At 48.6% G+C, this 18,586-nt stretch overlaps 1 protein-coding gene across 7 annotated transcripts in view; it reads right to left on the reverse strand.

The window, feature by feature from the left end:
- Positions 1 to 847: 847 nt before the first annotated feature.
- Positions 848 to 18,586, reverse strand: part of WBSCR16 (Williams-Beuren syndrome chromosome region 16) — a 29,318-nt gene continuing 11,579 nt past the window's right edge. The window contains exons 8-16 of one of the 7 annotated variants that reach the window (XR_774739.1): positions 17,767 to 17,851; positions 16,516 to 16,689; positions 15,121 to 15,206; positions 13,492 to 13,542; positions 9,264 to 9,434; positions 7,043 to 7,272; positions 6,207 to 6,558; positions 5,279 to 5,570; positions 848 to 2,572 (exon numbers count right to left, since the gene is read on the reverse strand). Coding sequence is in view for 1 of the 7 variants with exons in the window: in XM_010573475.1 (XP_010571777.1) it covers positions 13,465 to 13,542; positions 15,121 to 15,206; positions 16,516 to 16,689; positions 17,767 to 17,851 (423 nt within the window). In the remaining 6 variants the exon portion in view is untranslated. Of the gene's footprint in view, positions 2,573 to 5,278; positions 5,571 to 6,206; positions 6,559 to 7,042; positions 7,273 to 9,263; positions 9,462 to 10,930; positions 13,543 to 15,120; positions 15,207 to 16,515; positions 16,690 to 17,766; positions 17,852 to 18,586 lie in introns of those variants that run through there. The other 6 variants (XR_774736.1, XR_774735.1, XR_774734.1 and 3 more) reach the window with 6 other exon arrangements.

An 18,586-nucleotide genomic window follows, 5' to 3' on the forward strand; every position in this document is an offset into this window, starting at 1 on the left:
CCTGCAGTGGGTGACATTCGTGTTAAGACTTACTTAATGGCAGTGCCATTTATAAAGAGCATTCATCATATAAATATCATGCTGCTGCTTCGAAATGTATTTTTAACTCCAAGCTCAGTGTTACCATTCCCAGGGGCACAGGTAGGGAATGCTGTTGGTCACAGATGAGTCAACCCTCGTCTCTAAGAAAAATCTTGTTGGTGTCAGACCCTGCTTGTGGGGTTGCAATGGCACCGAGCAGTGATCTACTCTTTTAAGACATGCCATGCAGAGCAGGCGTGGGGATTTTCAGGACTGACACTTGAAGGAAAATGTCACTGGAAGGTCATGATTGCTTTAGCCAAGAAAAGCCAATACACGTTTATCAGGTTTAATTTTTCTGAAGCATGATGTTTTGTCCTGCAGGTGCTGGGAGGGAAACAAGGCGGTGCGATGCGGGGGGCATGTAGCAGAGGAGGTTGCTCGGTGAGCACTCAGTTGTTTTCCTGATGCTCTTGATGCTCTCAGCAGTGTGCAAACACCTGAGAGACGCAAGGCAGAAAGCAGGTCTGCTCAGAGATTACAGTGGTGTGTGCCACGCACTTGCAGGGGCTGGATTTGCCATCCCCAGGCGTGAGCTCCCAACACATTCCCCCACCAGCTGCGCTGCATGGGGACCTGTTGTCTCACAGCGTATCCCTGGGACGAGGGTTTAATAGCATGACTCTGACATCCTGTGAAGGTAGGGAAGCTGTTTGGGACGTTAAAGCCTAAATCACGTATGCTTGATCAGAGTCTGGCTCTGAAAGAAGCCATTTCCCGTCTTTCTTAGCTTTGCTGTACAATGCTTGAATTTGCTTCTGTTACAAAGGGGGCACCCTCCCTGGTGGAAGCTAATGCAGCCATTACGGCCCCGGCTGCAGAAGGGCCATGGCTTCAGTCCGTGCTGACTTGCAGCAGCTGTGGTGCCGGCCCCAGCTTCTCTATTCCTGTGAGCATCCCTCTTTCTGTCTCGGCTGTTTCCCACGCGTTTCCGTGGTATGGCAGTAAGGGGTCTGCAGAGGTCCCTGTTAGTGGACAGGCGTGGAAAGGCGGGGATAGCTGGAGTACCAAGTGATGCAAAGGAGTGATTTTTTCTTTTGTAGTTGTGCAAATATGAATGTACGTAGTTTTGCTCGTTGTTGTTGTTGTGAACACAAAAGAAAGCATTTTCATTCTTCTTTTTCCTCTTTGAATCAAAGAGGCCTCCTCTCCTTGCCCAGCTTCCCCACTCAGCCCAGTGACCCCCTGGGGATGCATTTGTCGCAGTAGCACCATCCCAGCAAGGGTGGCACGAGCCCTCCCAAACCCCCAGTAGTCAGAAAATCTTCCGATGCTCAACCTCGCCTTGGGGGAAAGCCTCCAACTATCACTATGTGTTTTGAGGTAGCGGTGGTGTCGGGCACTGTGGCTGGAGGGTTTAGTCACATCCTTGTGGTTTTTCCCATCCATGTACCCACACGGACTGTTTGAGAGCACCGGGGCATTCAAACTCCCTAGTATAGAGGTCAGTGACTTGAGTAGAAGGTGCTGGGTCCTGCGTTGGTGCAGTCAGTGCTCAATAAGAGCAAATGTTCCTGTCTTGGCACTGGATAATTGGTATTTTCTGACAATGACAAGGGAGAAATTCTTCGTTCAGCCCAAGCCTGAGCGTCGGCTGCTAGCTCCCGAGTGAAGGTGTCTCACAGCAGTATTCGGTGATGGACAAGAAATCATTCTCTGATGAGGATTTCTTTTCTCTCTGTTACTATGACTATTGTGGACATCTCCAGTAAGCAGCTTAAGGCATCTCACTTACCAGTTCCAGTCCTGCCTGCAAACGTTGGATTGGATTAAACTTTTATTACCTGCTAGAGAGTAAAACCCAGTAATCCATTGCCAAATAGCATTTACATTTTATAGCATGTGCTGGGGTGTGTTTACATTGGCCGAGATCTGCAGATCTGCCTCCAGATTTAGATACCTTCTCCCCATGAATACATCTGTCTGTCTGTCTGTCTGTCCCCTGCGTGGGCCATATGTGTCAGGGGCCAGCAATATCCCTCAGGCATCCTGGCAGCACTGAGACGGTACAGAAATGCTCCGTGCACATCCCCAGCGAGGGCTGTGGGATATTCCAAGGGCACTTGGGAGGGAAATGCTTGACTGTGAATCTTGAGTTATTCTGCTGTCTTCAGTCCCTGTTTTCCATCCCTCGGCCTTCTTCTTTATTTAATCTTCATGAAGCACAGCTCGGTTGAAATACGAGCTCCAATTAGCACAGGGGAAGAACAGGGGTTGTGTACTGGAGGCTGATCAGCAAAGCCTGGCTGCAGCAGCAACAGCCCCTGCAGAAGCTCTGGTAAGTGCGGAGCAATGCACAGGGCCTGTTTTAAGCAGGGGAAATAAATGAAGTCTGTATCAAAGTATATTCTAATTTTAGGGTGTGAACGTGCAGAGAAACATACCTCTTTGGAACATATCTAGCCAAGATGTCCCTTTCTTGGTCTCTCTAGACAGCACCAGCCATTTCTCCGTCAGGTTGGGAAGATAATTTGTATACCGAAGCCTAAGACTGAATGTTACCTTGTAATTGCAGATTACATGTAATAGCTTCTCCGTGCTCTGTAACTCCCCTGTGGAGCTTACCTGTGCCGCTGCCTGCCCCGGGTTTGGTGAGGGCCCAACCATGTGGGAACACAAACCCCAGACAGCTCATCCCAGCTGAAAGCCCCTAAGTTTTGCAGCCGAGGCACAGGCAGCAGCAGAGGGATGGCAGCCGCACATCTCCTGCCCCGGCTGCACAGCTCAAGCGTGGCCAGCTCAGCACCGTCACGGGCTGCGCGAGTGGTGGTGTGGTTGCAAACCAGCTGCTTAAATCCCTGGGCTCCCTTGGGTTTTTTGTTTTCGTCCTTTTTTAGCTTTCTGCAGAATTTTGTAAATGAATTGTGGGTGGATTTTTGGACTGGAGACGAACAGAGTTGCCCAGCAGGAATCTGGCAGGATTGAAGTTTTGAAAAGTCTGCGAGCACAGAGCGGGAGCACTTTGCTCCCCTCTGTCTTGGCTCTGTCCTCTGCCTGTAGCATAGGAGAGCTCATCAGCTCCCGAGTATCCCTCTCTAGGCAGACCCAGTGGTTTTACCAATCTCATCCCATCCCTAAAAGATGATGCCAGAAAAAGGGCTCCTTTCATCCTTTGTTTTAGGGGGGCTGGTTGCTTTTTTCCTCCCTGTGTGGATGTGGCAGAGGCAGTGTCTCTCTTGCATGGCGCATTTGGGAAGATGCTGTCAGAGGCTGGCTGTAGTTTGGGGTCCCCCTGCTCTGCCCAGCTTTCTGCTGCTATCTCAGCGTCTTGAGGATTTGAAACCAGTTTTCTGCAATTATAGTAGTAAGCTTTTTCTTTTTTCCAAAGGATTCCTACCAGCTCATTTGTAACTTGAAAAACATAGTTTTCCAGGTACCTGATTCCCTTGTGGGAATGCCACTGGAAGCATCCTGCTTGCCGGGATGGCTGCTGTGAGCATTAATGCTCCTTCAGGCTCTAAAAGAGGAGTTCAGCCCCCTTTGCCTGCTAAAACACGCTGAAGCAGCCACCAGGCTCAGGCTGGCGGGAGGCTGCTCTGGGGAACAGGTCACACGGGAGATACAGCCCTGGCAAACGGAGCCGCTTCGCCCTCTGTGTCCTCACTGCCTGCACAGAGTCGTTCCCATCGGCTGGAAGGAGATGTGGAGGGAATTTTCCTTTTGCTGAAGAAAACCAGTGGTCTCCTGTTTGGGTTTGTGGTCGGTGGGAAGAGCAAAAGAGCATTTGCCATGTGGGAAGCTGAAGGAAGGGGCGAGGGGGTTGTATGCACAGGGCAAAGGAGAAAAAAAACCACAACCTTTTGTTGCATTTGTTTCTTGTAATTATTTTTAAGGCCAGCCTTGTGATTTTTTTGAATTTTTGAGGTCACTGAAATTACCTAGAGAGCTGGCTCTGCTGCTACAACTGCGGGAACGGCAAACCTTCCTAGGGTGGCATTGCCTCCAGGTGGGGGGGTGCAGGGACCCTCCCCACCGCAGCTCAGCCCTGAGGCACGGGTCTTCAGGGTTCTCCCAGCCAGCCATGCCATTCGCATAGGCAGGCTATTTAACTAGTCCTGTTTTTGAAGAAATCACTGAATTTTGAACACCTCCTTTCTGGGAGCACACGTCTGTTTTCCCTCGCAGTGTGTTTGTGGGTTGGTGCTGTTTAGCAGGGGTCAGTGCTGGGGCTGGGAGGATCAGTGTACGAAAAGGACGGCGCTGCAATAGGAGCACACAGTTTTTTCCTTTGACCGTTAGGAACAGACGCTGTCTGCTCCAGCTCAGTGACCTTGGCCTTGTTTTAGTTTTATGGTAGAAATAAAACGTGAATCGTGCCCCCACTCTCTTCCAAACCCTGCCTGCCAGGGTCCCCTCTCCCAGCCCCACGTGGCCCAAGCCACACTGTCTCAGTTCTTCCTTCCTCCAGGTTTTTATTTGCTCTGTATTTGTGAACTGCTCCGATAGCCTGGGGGAACGGAGGAGCACATCATGTTCCTGGGGCAGGAGTTCTTTTGCAGCTCCTCAGAGGTACTGGAAAAGTCTTTTCCCAGTGTTTCTGGTTGTGCTGGAGCCAGGGCTGCCCTTGCCTCTCACCCGACAACGTCGCTTCTACTGCTGCTAAAAATAATCGTGCTAATCCGATGGCCATTGGTAGTAGGGGTGCAAGAACTGTGTTTGAGTGCTGTTCGCGCCGGGATGAGGGGCCTGGCAATGCAGAGGGTGGTGGCACTCACCTGCCCCTCGCCAGCCCAGGGCTGTGCTCAGTGTCACAGCCAGCGTGGTCCCGTCCCCTGTCCCCGCTGCCTGCGGCTGGGTCACTCCTCCTGTCGTCCCTCCCCTGCGCGCGGGCTGCAGGCTTGGATTTGGGGTTCGTGAGACACGAAGTTGAGGTGTGGGCCGTTTGTTTGAGCACCTTGGCAGCCATCCTCCTCCTCCTCTGCGCTGCCTCTGCGGCAGCTGGGGACGGCAGTGACGGCAAGGGGACGCTCATCCTGACGACCCAAGTGGTGGGAAGGCCATGGCTCTTGGGACAGGCAGGGGAGAAGGAGGCTGCCGGGCAGTGACTCACGGCAGGATCTGGCTTTGGATGCTCCGATTCAGCCTTTGGAAGAGCCTGTCTCCCTCCCTCTCCATGAACTCCTCAGGTAGCCTGCTGTCCCCTTGTTTTCACTAAAATTAGGGGGGGTGATGACCTCAGTTTGGTGAACACACTCACCTGCTCCCACCACTGAGCCATGCCAGCAGGTCCTGGTGGTGCTGGGATTTGGGGGTCTCCTCAGTGCCACAGTGCCCAGGGAACTCACGCTGGATCTGCAGCCCTCCCTCACAAACGTGTCCGGCTGCGGCCCCATGGCACGGCGCTGGCTCACGTCGCTTGTCTCCTGCTCTTTGGGCACCATAAGGCACCTGGGAGGGTTCATTTGGAGAGAGCCTCATCATCCTCATCAGTGCTTAGGGACAGATTTTTAGTTCTGTTCCTCTGGGCTAAAATGTAGTGAGCTGTTGCCCTGTGCGGTCACGGTGCAGGTTTACGGTGTAATTCCACTGCGCTGGGCACATTCAGAGCTGGGCGGGTGGGGGTCAGCCCTTCCATGGCTGTAAGTGCATCGCCACTTTATTAGTGTCTCAACTGGCTTGAACAAGACTAAGCATTTCTCTCTTTCTCCCCTTTTCTTGGACTTAAGAAGGAGCCCAACCTTTCCCCAGATGCCCAGGATGGCCAAGCATTAACCGAATTTCTAGAACTGCCAAGAGAGCAGAAAGGCTCCTGGTGCAGCAGCTGCCCAGCTCAGAGCAGGGTCTGCCCCTCTGCTCCCTGGTTGCCTGGAACGGCCATGCTGGGCAGCCCGGGGAGGAAACACAAACCTTTAGGACCTTCTTTAAAAAAGTTATTTATGTATCATTTTCTCTGTAAGTAAAATACCACTTCTGGCCTCAGACACCCACCAAACTGGCTGCAGTCGGGCTGGGGACATGGGCAGCCCTGGGCACCCCAACCTCCTGCAGCCCCTCCTCCCTGCTCACCTCTCTCAGAAACCCCACGGGAGCCTTTCCTTTGGGGGGGGGGGGGGCAAAAAAAAAGGGTATTTTTTTTCCCCTTAATTACCAAACTAATGCAAACTGACTGGGGGGGAGGGGTTCACCCTGTGCAGGGGCCCGTGCTGTACCCCTTGCTCCGAGCTGCCGTCGTGGGAAGGCTGCTCGTGCCGGCTGGCCGTGCGGGCGATGCCGGCTACGCTCGGTGGGGCCAGGCAGCGGCTCCTGAGAGCTCAGCAGCCCAAGGCATAAAGGAGACCGAAAACATCAGCGGCCCTCGTGCCGGCCTCTGCGCAAGGGGGAATATTGTGCCATGGGGCAGAGGGAGTGGTGGCAGCAGCTGAGGCTTGTGCTCTGGGCACGAAGTGTGGAGCTGAGAAGTGGATGCTTTGCTTTCCCAGCGAGTGCACACGCTTCTTTTCTTTGCTGGTCTTATGCTGAAAAGCTGAGATTTATGTACTGTATGGGAAAAAAAAAAAAAAAAAAAAAAAACGGAAAAAAAAAAAAAAAACCTAATGTTCCAAAATAAATGACAGTATATTTTGTACTTTGTAAAGTGTTAATTAAAATGAAAAAGAATAAAAAGTGAAACATACGCTGTCTGCTTTTGTACTGATCAAACTGATGAAAATAAAGCAGAGCTTGGCATTGTCTATAAGATGTAGCTCTCTTTTTTGTCAACCTATGGCAATGCTGGGCCTTATTCCCACCAGTGCCCTTTGCCTACATACACCCATTTCAGAAGGTCAGCAGATGTCCCCAGGGCTCTCTGGTGTCCTGGACCTGTCACCGGGTGTATTTTACCCCCTGGGGATGGTACCCACCACTATCTTTTCCATCCTGCAGCTGTTCTCTGGGAGCCGCCCAACCTGCCCCATCCTCTTCCCTTAAAATAAGAAGTCAGTGGGATACTGCTGGTGTGTTTGCAAGACTTGATTTTTACCTGCTCACGGAAGAGTATGAGACACCTGGGAGCCTGGAGGGCCCCAGCAGAGACCCTGGTGGGGCATCACCCAAGCCCTGCACCCCAACAGGGGCAGGGGAGAAATGTCATCCCCTTGCAGACTGTTCTAGGGCAGTTGCTGCTGGGTGCTGTCTGAGCCTTGGTAAGCAACACAGCTGCGCAGTGCCACTGCCACACGCTTCTCGGCAAGGAGGAGCTGAAGAACCTGGCTGAAATGTGCAAGAAAAAACCCCCAGTGAAATTAGATGTATCATCAACCCATCACAGTTACAACAATTTATACTGGCTGTTTAAAGGGAAGCAGCTCAGCTACATAAACTGTGGTCAAGAAAAGTATCTTCTTTTTAGCATAAGCCATTTTTGACTCTTCTGGTCAAGTGTAAGAGCATGCACAGAAGAATTTAGTGTAGGATTGCTAATCTGGAATGCAGCCTTAATGCAGAGTGTTCCCTCAAGGGGTTAAAAAAATAAAAATCAACACATGCACTGCCATACAACCTCAGCACTGCCTGCAGCTACCTGCAAAAGCAACTGGCGTCTTAGGGTTAATACGCAGGATTTAGGCTAACTGGCACCTAGACCCCCTAAGACACTGCATACACTAAGTTTTTTAGCATTAGTATTCTTCTTTACCTGGCCAGGCTCAGCAGGGGGTGCTGGCGGTGGGGGGGAAAGGGGGATCCAGCCCCTTGCAGAAAAATGCTACAAAAATAGATTCTGATGAGTCATGGCAAAGTAATATTATTTCAGGCGTATTTTGAATGTTTCAGGCTAATTATTAGTTCTCTGAGTCATTTGTTTTTGAAGGATGCTGTAGAGAAAAAGAGTTTGCTGTAATGTAGCAGGTGCCTAAAATAATCTTTGTCTTACGGGCTTTCATGTGTATTATTCCCAGTTAGGCAGTTTGCCGATAGAGAAGCCCAGCCTCACCATGTGGGGGCTCACGGGGCAGCCGAGGGGCTGCGGGAGCCATGTCAGGGCCAGCTCTCCTGCAGGGAATTGCCAGCAGCCCCTTGCCAGCATTTGGGCAGGAATCTTTCACCCTTTCCCTCCTGCACCCCCCCCAAGCCGCTAATACGTGTGGCAGCCCTGCTCCACCACCAACATCCTCGGAGCTGCACGTCTACACAGCTTTATGCGAGTGTCTTGTCCCAAAGTGCTTTCAGGCTATTTTAAGCCAAACCTGACAGCGCAGTGATGTTTGGAGGGTGAATTACGCTTGCTAATCAATGCGAAATCAAGTAGGTTATTTTAGTTCTAATTTAAGCGGCTCCCCATGTGCATCCCTGGCCTGTACCCATCCCCCTCGCTGCAGGTATATTTACGGATGCAGGTATATTTTGGGCTGGCTAATTTGCCATACTTTGAAGGACAAAATAATACAAAGTTGCCTTCCAGTACATACCCGTAATGACCTGAGGTCATTACACCACAGCATGGCCCTGGCCCAGCAGTCATGGGAGTGGCAGCATAAAAAGCTCAGGTTTTGGTTGTCTTTGATATGTAAGGGGTGGCAGGGCAGAGGGGGAAGAGTGTATTTATTTTTCTATTTTTCTGAGCCTTTTTTTTTTTCTTAAATAAAACATTTGCCTTAGTTATTTCCTAGCAGTACAGGGACGGGCACTGCTACAGGAATGCTGTTCATTAGGATATGGCATGGACATTTTCATCCACATTCTCAGATTTTCTTATAGCCAAAAGCCCCACCACCATTCTCCAAATACATTTGGATCCAGCTCATCTCCGTCTCTGTGTTCCCAAATTTGCAACCTGCTGTTGGAGACCATCTGGACCTGGGATGGACCCAGAGGGAGCACCAGGGGCTGCTCAGTGGGGTGGGAAGGGTCTGCAGTGGCGGGGGGGGTGGTGGTGGTGACGCCCTTCAAAACATGGGGATAAAATAGGCTGAGCTGCTCTCAGCACACAAACCAGAGTAGCACAGCCCCCAAGGACAGCTGACGAGGCCAAGGGATCTAGGATAGGAAATTAAAAATAAACTCTGCTCTTTTTTCAGTGTGTTTTCCTCCTGGTGGTCATGTGGACCAGAGCCTTTGGTTGAAGGCACATCTGGCTCCTCTTCAACTTTGAGGCCAGTGAACCTATTTTGTAATTGTAAGACTTTAGGCAGGGTAGAAGCTTTCCTCTTAGTGCCAGAACTCACCAGTGTCCAGCCTTCACCTGCTTCAGAGGTTGCACTCACCTGGAAGACACTGCCTGCTTCTCTACCGCAGCCGGGGACTCTCCAAGATGCTGCATCTCAGAGATGCTCCTCTCTATCTCCCATTCGTTGTCACTGATGTTGCACAGCCCGCACACAACTTCTCGATCATGCAGAGGGCAGCTGGGCCTACGAATGTCCACCTTTTTCCACCTGCATGTCAACATTTGCAGTATGATGCTGGCAATTAGAAAACATGGCGTTACAGACGTTCTTCCCTCTGTTAGCACTCCGAGGAACCTTCTGCCACTCAGACTTCTTCCCCAGCAACCAGAGGAAAGTGGCCTCAGCTTTAGCCAGCACAGCTTCCAGAATCCTGCTGGTGCAAGAGCAGAGCTGGGAACTGCAGCTCCAGCCCAGGTAACCACAAGCTCAGCACAACCCACCAGCACTTCAGCTGCGACACAAGACTGGCTGGAGGCAGGGCAGGAGAGCAGCAAACCCACCCACAGGTCACATCATCATTTCTACTTCGGCCACAGACTATAGCTGCATGACAAGTGCACGGGTAGTCCCTGCTTGTGGTCCAGGAGGACAATGGGGCTGGTTTGAGCTATGTAGGAAGAAAAAGTACAGCCTGTTTCTTACCCGAGGAGAGTACAAACAGCTGATAGATGGGGAACATAGGGTTGGGTTTTGACAGTAAAGGAGGTAGCAATGGTTGGGAGTGAGGGTTACGGAGAGCACTTTTCGTTAGCTAGGGTCTGCTGCATTGGGTTTCTGCACAGTCTGGCCTCAGCGCTGCCCCAGCAGGGATGGAGGGGACAAAAACATCCAGTCCCAGAAGTCTTCCTCATCAGGCCCTATTTTTAGGCTAATAAAAAAAAAGTGAAAGATAATATATTTGACATCCAACTCTGGCCTCTTCTGCCTGTTCAGGCTTTTGCTGACCCATCCTACCCACACAGCCACCCCACAGGCAGGACAATCTGTGCCACCTACCCAGCAGCCTGCTGGAGGCAGGTCTCTGCCCAGCCAAGGACAGGCAGCGCAGTGTCCTACTACATTTGTCACCACCCTGGAAGCTCTTGCTGTCCACTTCACACACTGACCCCACTGTACATAACTGTTGAGCAAACGCAAATACACTGGGAGTTGGTTTTGGGCCTGGGGGTCTCAGGCCATATCTAACTTTTTAAGTAAGTAGGGCAAGACACTATGAATAATGAAATGACTGCTGCCATGGCCTCGCTAATGGCTCTGGACGTGCTCTAGTCTGATCTTGTGGATCAAATCATTTCAGCAATGCCTGCTTGTATTGGGTGGCAAGGTTTTGGTTAGCAGGGGGGGCTACAGAGGTGACTTCTGTGAGAAGCTTCCCCTATGTCCAACAGAGCCAATGCCAGCCGGCTCCATGACAGACCCTCCACTGGCCAAGGCCGAGCCCATAAGCGATGGAGGTAGCGTCTCTGTGATAATGTATTTAAGAAGGGAGAAAAGTTACTGTGCAACAGCAGCTGGAAGAAAGAAACAACCATGCAAACACCAAGGTCTGTGAACAAGAAGAGGGAGAAAAGTCAGGAGTAAGGCTGAAACAGGGAAGAAGGGAGGGGTGGGGGGAAGGTGTTTTAAGATTGGTTTTATTTCTCATTATCCTGCTTTGATTTGATTGGTAATAAATGAAAATTTCCCCAAGTTGAGTCTGTTTTGCCCATAATGGTAACTGGTAAGTGATCTCCCTGTCCTTATCTCAACCCACAAGCTTTCCATCATATTTTCTCCCCCGTCCTGTTGACAGAGGGGGAGCAACAGAGCAGCTTGGTGGGCACCTGGCCAAGGTCAACCCCCCACACCACCTTAACCAAAACATGGGTCAGCGCTGGTGTTTGCCGGACCATAGGCTCTCTGCCACTAACCTTGCTCCCATCAAGCAGCGTGCTCGAGAATGCCCACAGCCACTGTAATGAAAGTGAAAACACTCCCACTGCATTAAGCCATACAACACTTCTATTTACGGCTAAAGACCTTGCTGGCATCTAATTAACACACAGATTTTGCAATTTATTGCACAGCAAGACTGCAACACAACTGCATACAACACGGCATTAATTCTCATCCCAGCTCTCCAAAAGGCCCAGCCCCAAGTGGCATCAGGAAACAGTTCTGAACACAAGCAGCTAAAAGCCTGCAGCGCTCCCCAGCACTAACCAGCCATCCCATGCAGCCCTCCTCAAACAGCAACATGCACGAAGGGAATTGTTTGTAACACCTTTCCTACCATAGATTTTATATTTGTTTTCAATGCTTTAATAAGCTTCCTCATGTTAAAAGGGCATAGCGACTCACGTGAGGCCAACAAGACGTGTCTGGGCAGCTCAAGTTGCCCAAGTCACATGTAGAATAAGGTATAAATTAAAGCTAACTTAATGGGAATTCACAGCAGTGGTCTGCCACAATTTAATGGTAGCTTTCTGCTTGTTCTGCCTTAACCCACCACAGCAATACCAGTTACACAGCAACGTTAATAACAACTCATATACCTGTCTCTATTTCTGTGTACTTTGTTTCACCTTTCCTATATTTTAAGCAAAGCCCTTCAAGCCTTATTTCATCAAAGGTAGAGCTTATCCCCTGAGTTTTGGTAATTACACAACAGATTTGATACAGAATTTCAGCTAATGGAGCCAAAATGTGAGTATGCCGTGTCCACTGGGTCCGTGGATACAGTGCCTAGCCCACAACGGTATCATCCCTGCAGGTGCGGAGGTGTCTCAGCTGACAGAAGAGGTCTCCTGTCAGATCAGTGTGAACCAAAATGCTTAAGTTTAAATGCAGAGTGCAAGACAAAGCAGCTCACGTGTGAAGTCAAGCTCAAGAATATTCCCATTACTACTGATAAAGACTTTATAATCACTTTATTAAAAACATATCAGGTTAGATTTTGCCAAAATAATTTACACAGTAGAAGTATCCCACACAGAGAGAAATGATACAACTCTGCCTCATGTTTAGAGTATTTCACAGGAGACAGTTTGCCACACTTCAGTGTGAGATTTGATAAGCGCCTGCTACGGGTACGTACAGCTGTTGCACCCCCTCTCCATCAGCTTACTGGGTCCTAAACGCACTCACCACAACTTCTCTGCTCATTTACCAAGAAACAAGGCTCTGCTCCTTGCCCATTAAGACTCCTTCCCCTGCTAGGCACTACAGAAAAGCCTGGCTAATTTAAAAGGGCTCTTTGCAACTGAGAGCCACCATATCCCTGAAGACAGAAAGAGTGCAGGGACTCCCCAGAAAATCAAAGGCAGTGGTTCATGATCAGCACATGAAGACAAAAGTACTTGATAAGCAGGGAGCACTGCTCATGTCCACTGCCTAAGCACCAACCCTGCAGGTAGCCAAGAGGGAGCTTTGTTTCCAGCGTACCTCCATAAATAGGCTAGGTTGCTACTGGCACTATGAATCTGTCCTTCCACAGCAACAGCAGCATAGACAGCCTATGATTTATCTTTCCATGCTGTCTTATTTAACAGTACTTTCCCCCTGCAAACAAGTTCTCACTCTTCCTGTTTAATGAATGTGTTCCTTGGGTGTTCAGTCTTTAGAGTCCACGCAGAAAGCCTGCAACAGCCGGGGTTTAGGAGCACACCACTGCCTCCAGGCCACTGGCTGTGCATCCGGCTTCCACACGGAACAGCAGCTTGGGCAGAGTGCAGCTGGTGGTGAACACTGAGGACAGCTGTGCTGGACTCCAACAGCCAGCATGACTTTTCTCCCACATGAAAAATAGTTATAAAAAGAACCCCTTTCCCTTGAGAAATAGTTTGGCTCAGCCCAACGCTGACACCCCAGAGCTGGTGACAGGGAAAGTGTCCATAAATGACCGTCCTGTACTACAGATTTCATCTCATGACAGTCTTCCTTGACGCAGATGCTCTTCATCCTTAGGCACAGAGGGACTCACCAGCTGTGGGCTGGGCCTCAGACTCTTTGGGAGCTCATCATGAACCAGCCAGAGCACTCCTTGCATTTCCACTCTCCTCAGGGAAGTACTTCCTTCCTGCAGCCAGGCTGGACCGTTTTAATGATGCAGAGATGACAACGCACCCAGGCACTGCTGTGGCTGGCTTTGCTCGCAGTCACTTCTTGCTTAGCTCCATGGAATGAGTCTTCCTTTCCAAGAAGCTCATCACCAAGTCCCCCCATCTTCTTAGCACAGCGCTGAGGCCCAGCAATATTACTAGGTAAAAGACTTAACCATGCTTACCATATGATCAACTCCACATGCAACATCCACCACCTCGCCGGGTACAGTCACCTGGATCAGACACACAAGAGTGGATTATTTCTCAAGCTGGTACTTTGCACCTGATATACTTCCTATTTCTCATCCTCCTTCTGCTTAACATGCCACTTGGTTTCACAGGGACTTGTACCAATGAAAGCACCATCTTGAAAATGCAGAGAAAGCAAGATTCAGCACCAGACATGCTTGTGCACTGAGCTGTGAAATATTCTCCTTCTCCCTTCACAGAAGCACATCAACCTTTGGAAGGACAGAAAGAGAGGGCTCACTAGCAGACAGTGAGGAGACTGTAGCCTCAGCCCATCTGTTCAGCAGCAGAAACAGCATGACCAAACAGTGCATAATCCAGACAGCGGGAAGACGATCTGCCCAAGCACCACAAGGATTTGCCTCTTCTCTCATCAGCAAGGACTGGAACGAGGCAAAAGTTCAACTCAGCCTAAGGCCGTTTTTGCTTTGATGCTAAGCAGACCCAGCTCACTGACTAGTGTAGTTATAGCTCTTTCACTTAAAGCTGACTTGAAACTCAAGGAAAGCAGAGACTACAAACGCAAGTTTTTCCTTAGAGCTACAGGAGAGGAGAGATGGCTAGTTCTAGGGCAGGAGGTCACAGACAAGTATCCTGGTAACTGCCCTTGCTTTGGTACATTGCCATAGTAGTGTCAGGCAGGAGCTGGCTATCTGAGGGAGCACAACCCTCAACGACCACACTTAGGGAAACCAGGACGTGCCATGCTTGGTGAATTCAGAAATTCCACTCAGCCGCAGCAGTGTGATTTTAGGCAAACACATTCACTGCAAGTTCAGACACTCGGAAAGGGACTCCAGGGTGGTCCAACTGACTGCCTCCCTCCTCTCCTACTTGGCCTTCATGGAGACTGGGAACATCTGTTAGGCTGAGTGCTGAACTCCAGAGCCAAAGACTCTTCTACACCCACAGAGTCTGGCTCTCAGAGCCATGTGAGAGAAGGGAGTGGAACTGTAAGCATTGCAAAACAGCTATGAAAACAGTTCAGTGGCTAAGGATCTCCTACTGTAACTACACAGTCAGTCCAGTGACCCACCACCATAGCTGCTTGACTTGGAAGAGGAGCAGGGGCAGGAAGCCCACTCCTATGTAGACCTGCTGCCACTATAGTCTGACCACCATGACCAAAATGTTCACCTAATTTGGATGTGTAATACAAGTCTTTCAGGTCAGATGACCAATACCGGTGGTTTTTTTTGCAGCACGTGCAAAAGCAAGTGCAGGTTAGAAGGTGAGGGAAGAGGCAGCAAGGGGTAGCAGGTAGAAGACTGTGGACAGGAGCGAGGTGAGAACTGTTCAGATGTGATGGCACAGCACCAGATGTTGCTTTGGGATCTGAAATCGATACTGAAATAGCAGACTAAAAGTTTTACTGAATACCTCCATCGCTAAGCAGGCTACGCAAGGACCTCTGGAAAACAAAGCAGTTCCACAGTCCTCTTAGGCTTCCACTTCTTTCAAAATTACTCAACAAAACTACAGAGCAAATGATGTTTCTTGCCCTCAGGATAACAAAGCCTAGCTAAAGAATACAGTCTTGGCCTTAATACTACCATCCTTACCCTCCATGGGAAATACTGGTCTTCCATTCTTCCAGTTCCCAGGCACCCTCTTAGATTCTTGCCCCATACAAACAGTTCTCCTCTATCTGTACAGGGAAAAAAAAGAATAAAAGGAATAAAAGAGGGCAGAGTCATTAAAAAGAAAGAATTCTATTTGTCATGCTGGCAAGTGTGGCTACAGTGCTTCTGGGAGTATAAAGGGTTATACATGCAGTATGAAAGCCATCAAGTTTAGTTCCAAGTACAATAAATGTACTTGTGCTTGGGGAAAATGATGCCTAATGAGCAGGACAAGCAGCAAGTTCTGGGCACAAGTCTTTGCTTCCCCCTCTTACAGCTCTTGCTTTGGAATTTTATTTGAAGAAAGAGTGCAGCAGAAGAGATTCCAGGGAATCATTTGTGGTGAAGTGAATCATTTGTGCTGGAAGTTAGACAATTACAGCTGACCCACATCAGCTATCACCACAGCAAATCGGGTAAGCAATGCAGTTAAAATCTGTCCCAAGCCATCACCTGGGGACTGGTTATTCAGCTGCCTGACAGAAGTGACCTTCTAATGACAACTGGGAAAAAGAAAAAACTTGTGTTCAACAGAATTGGAGACTTTTAAGCTCCTCAGCAAAACATGTAGATTTCAGAAGTGTTCAGATCAGCCCCACAGCAGAGACAATCAAAACATGATCTATAACGTAAGTACAACTAATCAGAATGCAGTTTCTAACACTTCCTGAATACCAGGGGGAAACCAGTTACAAGCACCCTGTAACCAGGCCAGTAGCGTCATGCATACCACTTCCCCAAGAAGGGCCAAGCATGCTGGCACCTGGCACTTTTCATTAGTAAACTATTATTTTAGCTATCAAGTACACGGGGTTTCTGTGCTGCTGCCCTCTGCTGCCCATTTTTAAATGACTTTGAAATTCAAAACTTCCTTTAAAGGCTGGTATCAAGTACAGGGTCTACATACCAATGTAAATGTGTAGGTCTTCCCACCTCAGATTGCTAACTCAGTTGGTCAGAAGAGCCAAGAAGCCCTGACATCGAGCTCCAATTTAGACTCAGTTTTAGTTTGTTCATTTATCACATAAATTCCTGCTGCTTCTAAAGTGCAACTGCCTGACTTATTCTGTACAAGGAAATGAAGAAACCTACCCAGGTTTACTGTTTGAGAGAAATTTTTTGTCTGTTTTAGAAGAATAACAATTTCTTAATTAAAGCATAAGTTAGCGCAGTACCTATGTTAGACATGCTGACACTTGTAAACGTGCTGCCCGCCCCTCCTGTTGCCTTCCAGTGTGCTCTAAGTTTAAAGAGAGATGGGCACTTTTTTTTTCCTTCTGCTTGCCAATAATACAGCAATGTGACCTCTCCACAACAGTAGGACTAGAAACTTACTTGTAAGTGCCGCGAACTGGCTGAGTCCACAGCGAACGTGAGCAACACGGATGTCCGGATTGAAGTCTGACCAGCCAAAAAGACTGGGTGGGATCATCTCTGGCACTGCTGTCTCTATTAGGTTTGGTCCTTTCCCAAGAATCCCATATCCCCAGACGAAAACATTTCCTTCTTCTGTATTACAATAAGAATACATTCTGTAAGAAAGTCTGCGCTTGTGAAATTCATGCCATGTCCAAGAGTTAATCAGATCCAAAGGGATATTTTCCTTTCTCTCAGAGCAGTCTAGCACCTTTTGATTATTTAAAATTTGCAAACAATGCATTCCCATCCAAATGTCTTAATTTTTTCCTAAGCTGTGCAAGCAGATCAAGCCTCACCGGCAAAACTTTCATGGGGAAATAACGCCAACACACTGTGGGCTGGATAAAATACTTCAGCTTACTGACTGATGGGACAGAGCTTGAGTGTTTTATTATCACCGCTTTTTCCTCTGAGGCATGGCCAAACCCGCAGTAGGCTAGTCACTCGGCCTGGCATTCTGCCTTAAACTAGGCGCCTGGGAAAGGCAGCAGTTGGACAGCATAAGACAGAGTAAGCTGCTGCGTCTGCTAGCTCCGCTCCCTTCACACTAGAAGCTCAAAAGTCTTGTCATCACAACAACCACATCACATATATATGAACGTCTTCCCTGAGATGATCCTTCATAAAAGTAGTACAATCCCCTCCCTCATTCCTTTACTCAGTGACTTTCAAACTGTGCTCCCCTGGCCACTGGCAATCCAAAGCAGCATTCGCTAAGAAGCCTGCTGCAGAGTTTTACTGCTCTCAGAACTCTCTACTTTCCGGCCTGGTTTATCAAGATTTATTTACATGTCAGATTTATATTGAGTCTGAAGGGCTCTTCTTTCTCTCAAGTGTTGCCTTCCTTCCTCCCTATATCCATCTTCATTATAGGCCACACATGGCCTGTGTGATCAGCAAACGAGATCAGAACCGCAAGCAGCAACCATGCCCTTGTTCTAGTTTGCGTAATGCTCACAACAGCACATACTGGAAGCAATGCTCTGCAGCTAGTGAGAACAACTTCCCTAGCACATTCTTAAATCACAGGTTTCTCAGTCTCCCAGCTTTCCTCGTAACAGACAGTACTTTCCTGTTTCCAGTAAACAAGATGCTTGCTCCATGATGTTACAATCCACCTACTGCATGGCCTTGCACTGAAGAGGATGATTATAAAAGCAAACTCACCCGTTAGCACAATATTGCCAGTCCCTCCACACGCAGCCTCCTTTATCTTTCCAATCTTGAATGGCAAATGTCTGGGAACATTCACCTGTATGAGGTTGCAAGAGAGTTAGTTGTTAGAGACAGTAAACTGCAAACTAGATACACATTTTTAACTTGTTCTCTAGCTCTGGTTAGAGCTTACACACACTGAATTCCTAATATAGACAACCTTTATTGCCTGAATAACAGAATGAATGCAATTCCCAAGATTAAAAAAACAACACAAAATTCATTAAGGCTGAGAGTATGGACAAAGTGGAAGAAGTTACCCACTGGAAAGCTTACGTGCATGGCAATAAAGCTGGGAATGCTTAACGTCTGCTTATATCCCTTGCCCCCCAATTCAGACACAATGGGAAAGTCAATAGGTAAGCACATTTGCAAGTTTTCACAATGGACAAGATCATTAAAATTTGGTCTGCGGTGGCATTTTTCAACATACTAGGGAAAAATCACTTGAAGAAAATTACTCTTATTTGGTACAGTTCAACACAACAGAAACCTGCACAGCTTGACACACGTAAACAGTGGCCTCTGATTTCATAAATAATATCCAGCTCTGCTATTCCACAGTTTGGACTCTATCTATATTGTACCTAAAACTCCTGCTTTGGCAAACATGCCATTCATCCATTTCAAACCCCTGTGACCTCCATCAAGCACCCAGCGAGGAAACTACTACGTTACTTAACCCGGTTGTTGTATTCAGGCCTTACGGGTCTCAGTAATTAGCCCTACATTAAGGATACATCAGGAGAGGCATGGGAAACAAAGGTATATA

Source organism: Haliaeetus leucocephalus, unplaced genomic scaffold (assembly GCF_000737465.1).
Source record: "Haliaeetus leucocephalus isolate CR32 unplaced genomic scaffold, Haliaeetus_leucocephalus-4.0 Scaffold395, whole genome shotgun sequence".
Classification (NCBI taxonomy): domain Eukaryota; kingdom Metazoa; phylum Chordata; class Aves; order Accipitriformes; family Accipitridae; genus Haliaeetus; species Haliaeetus leucocephalus.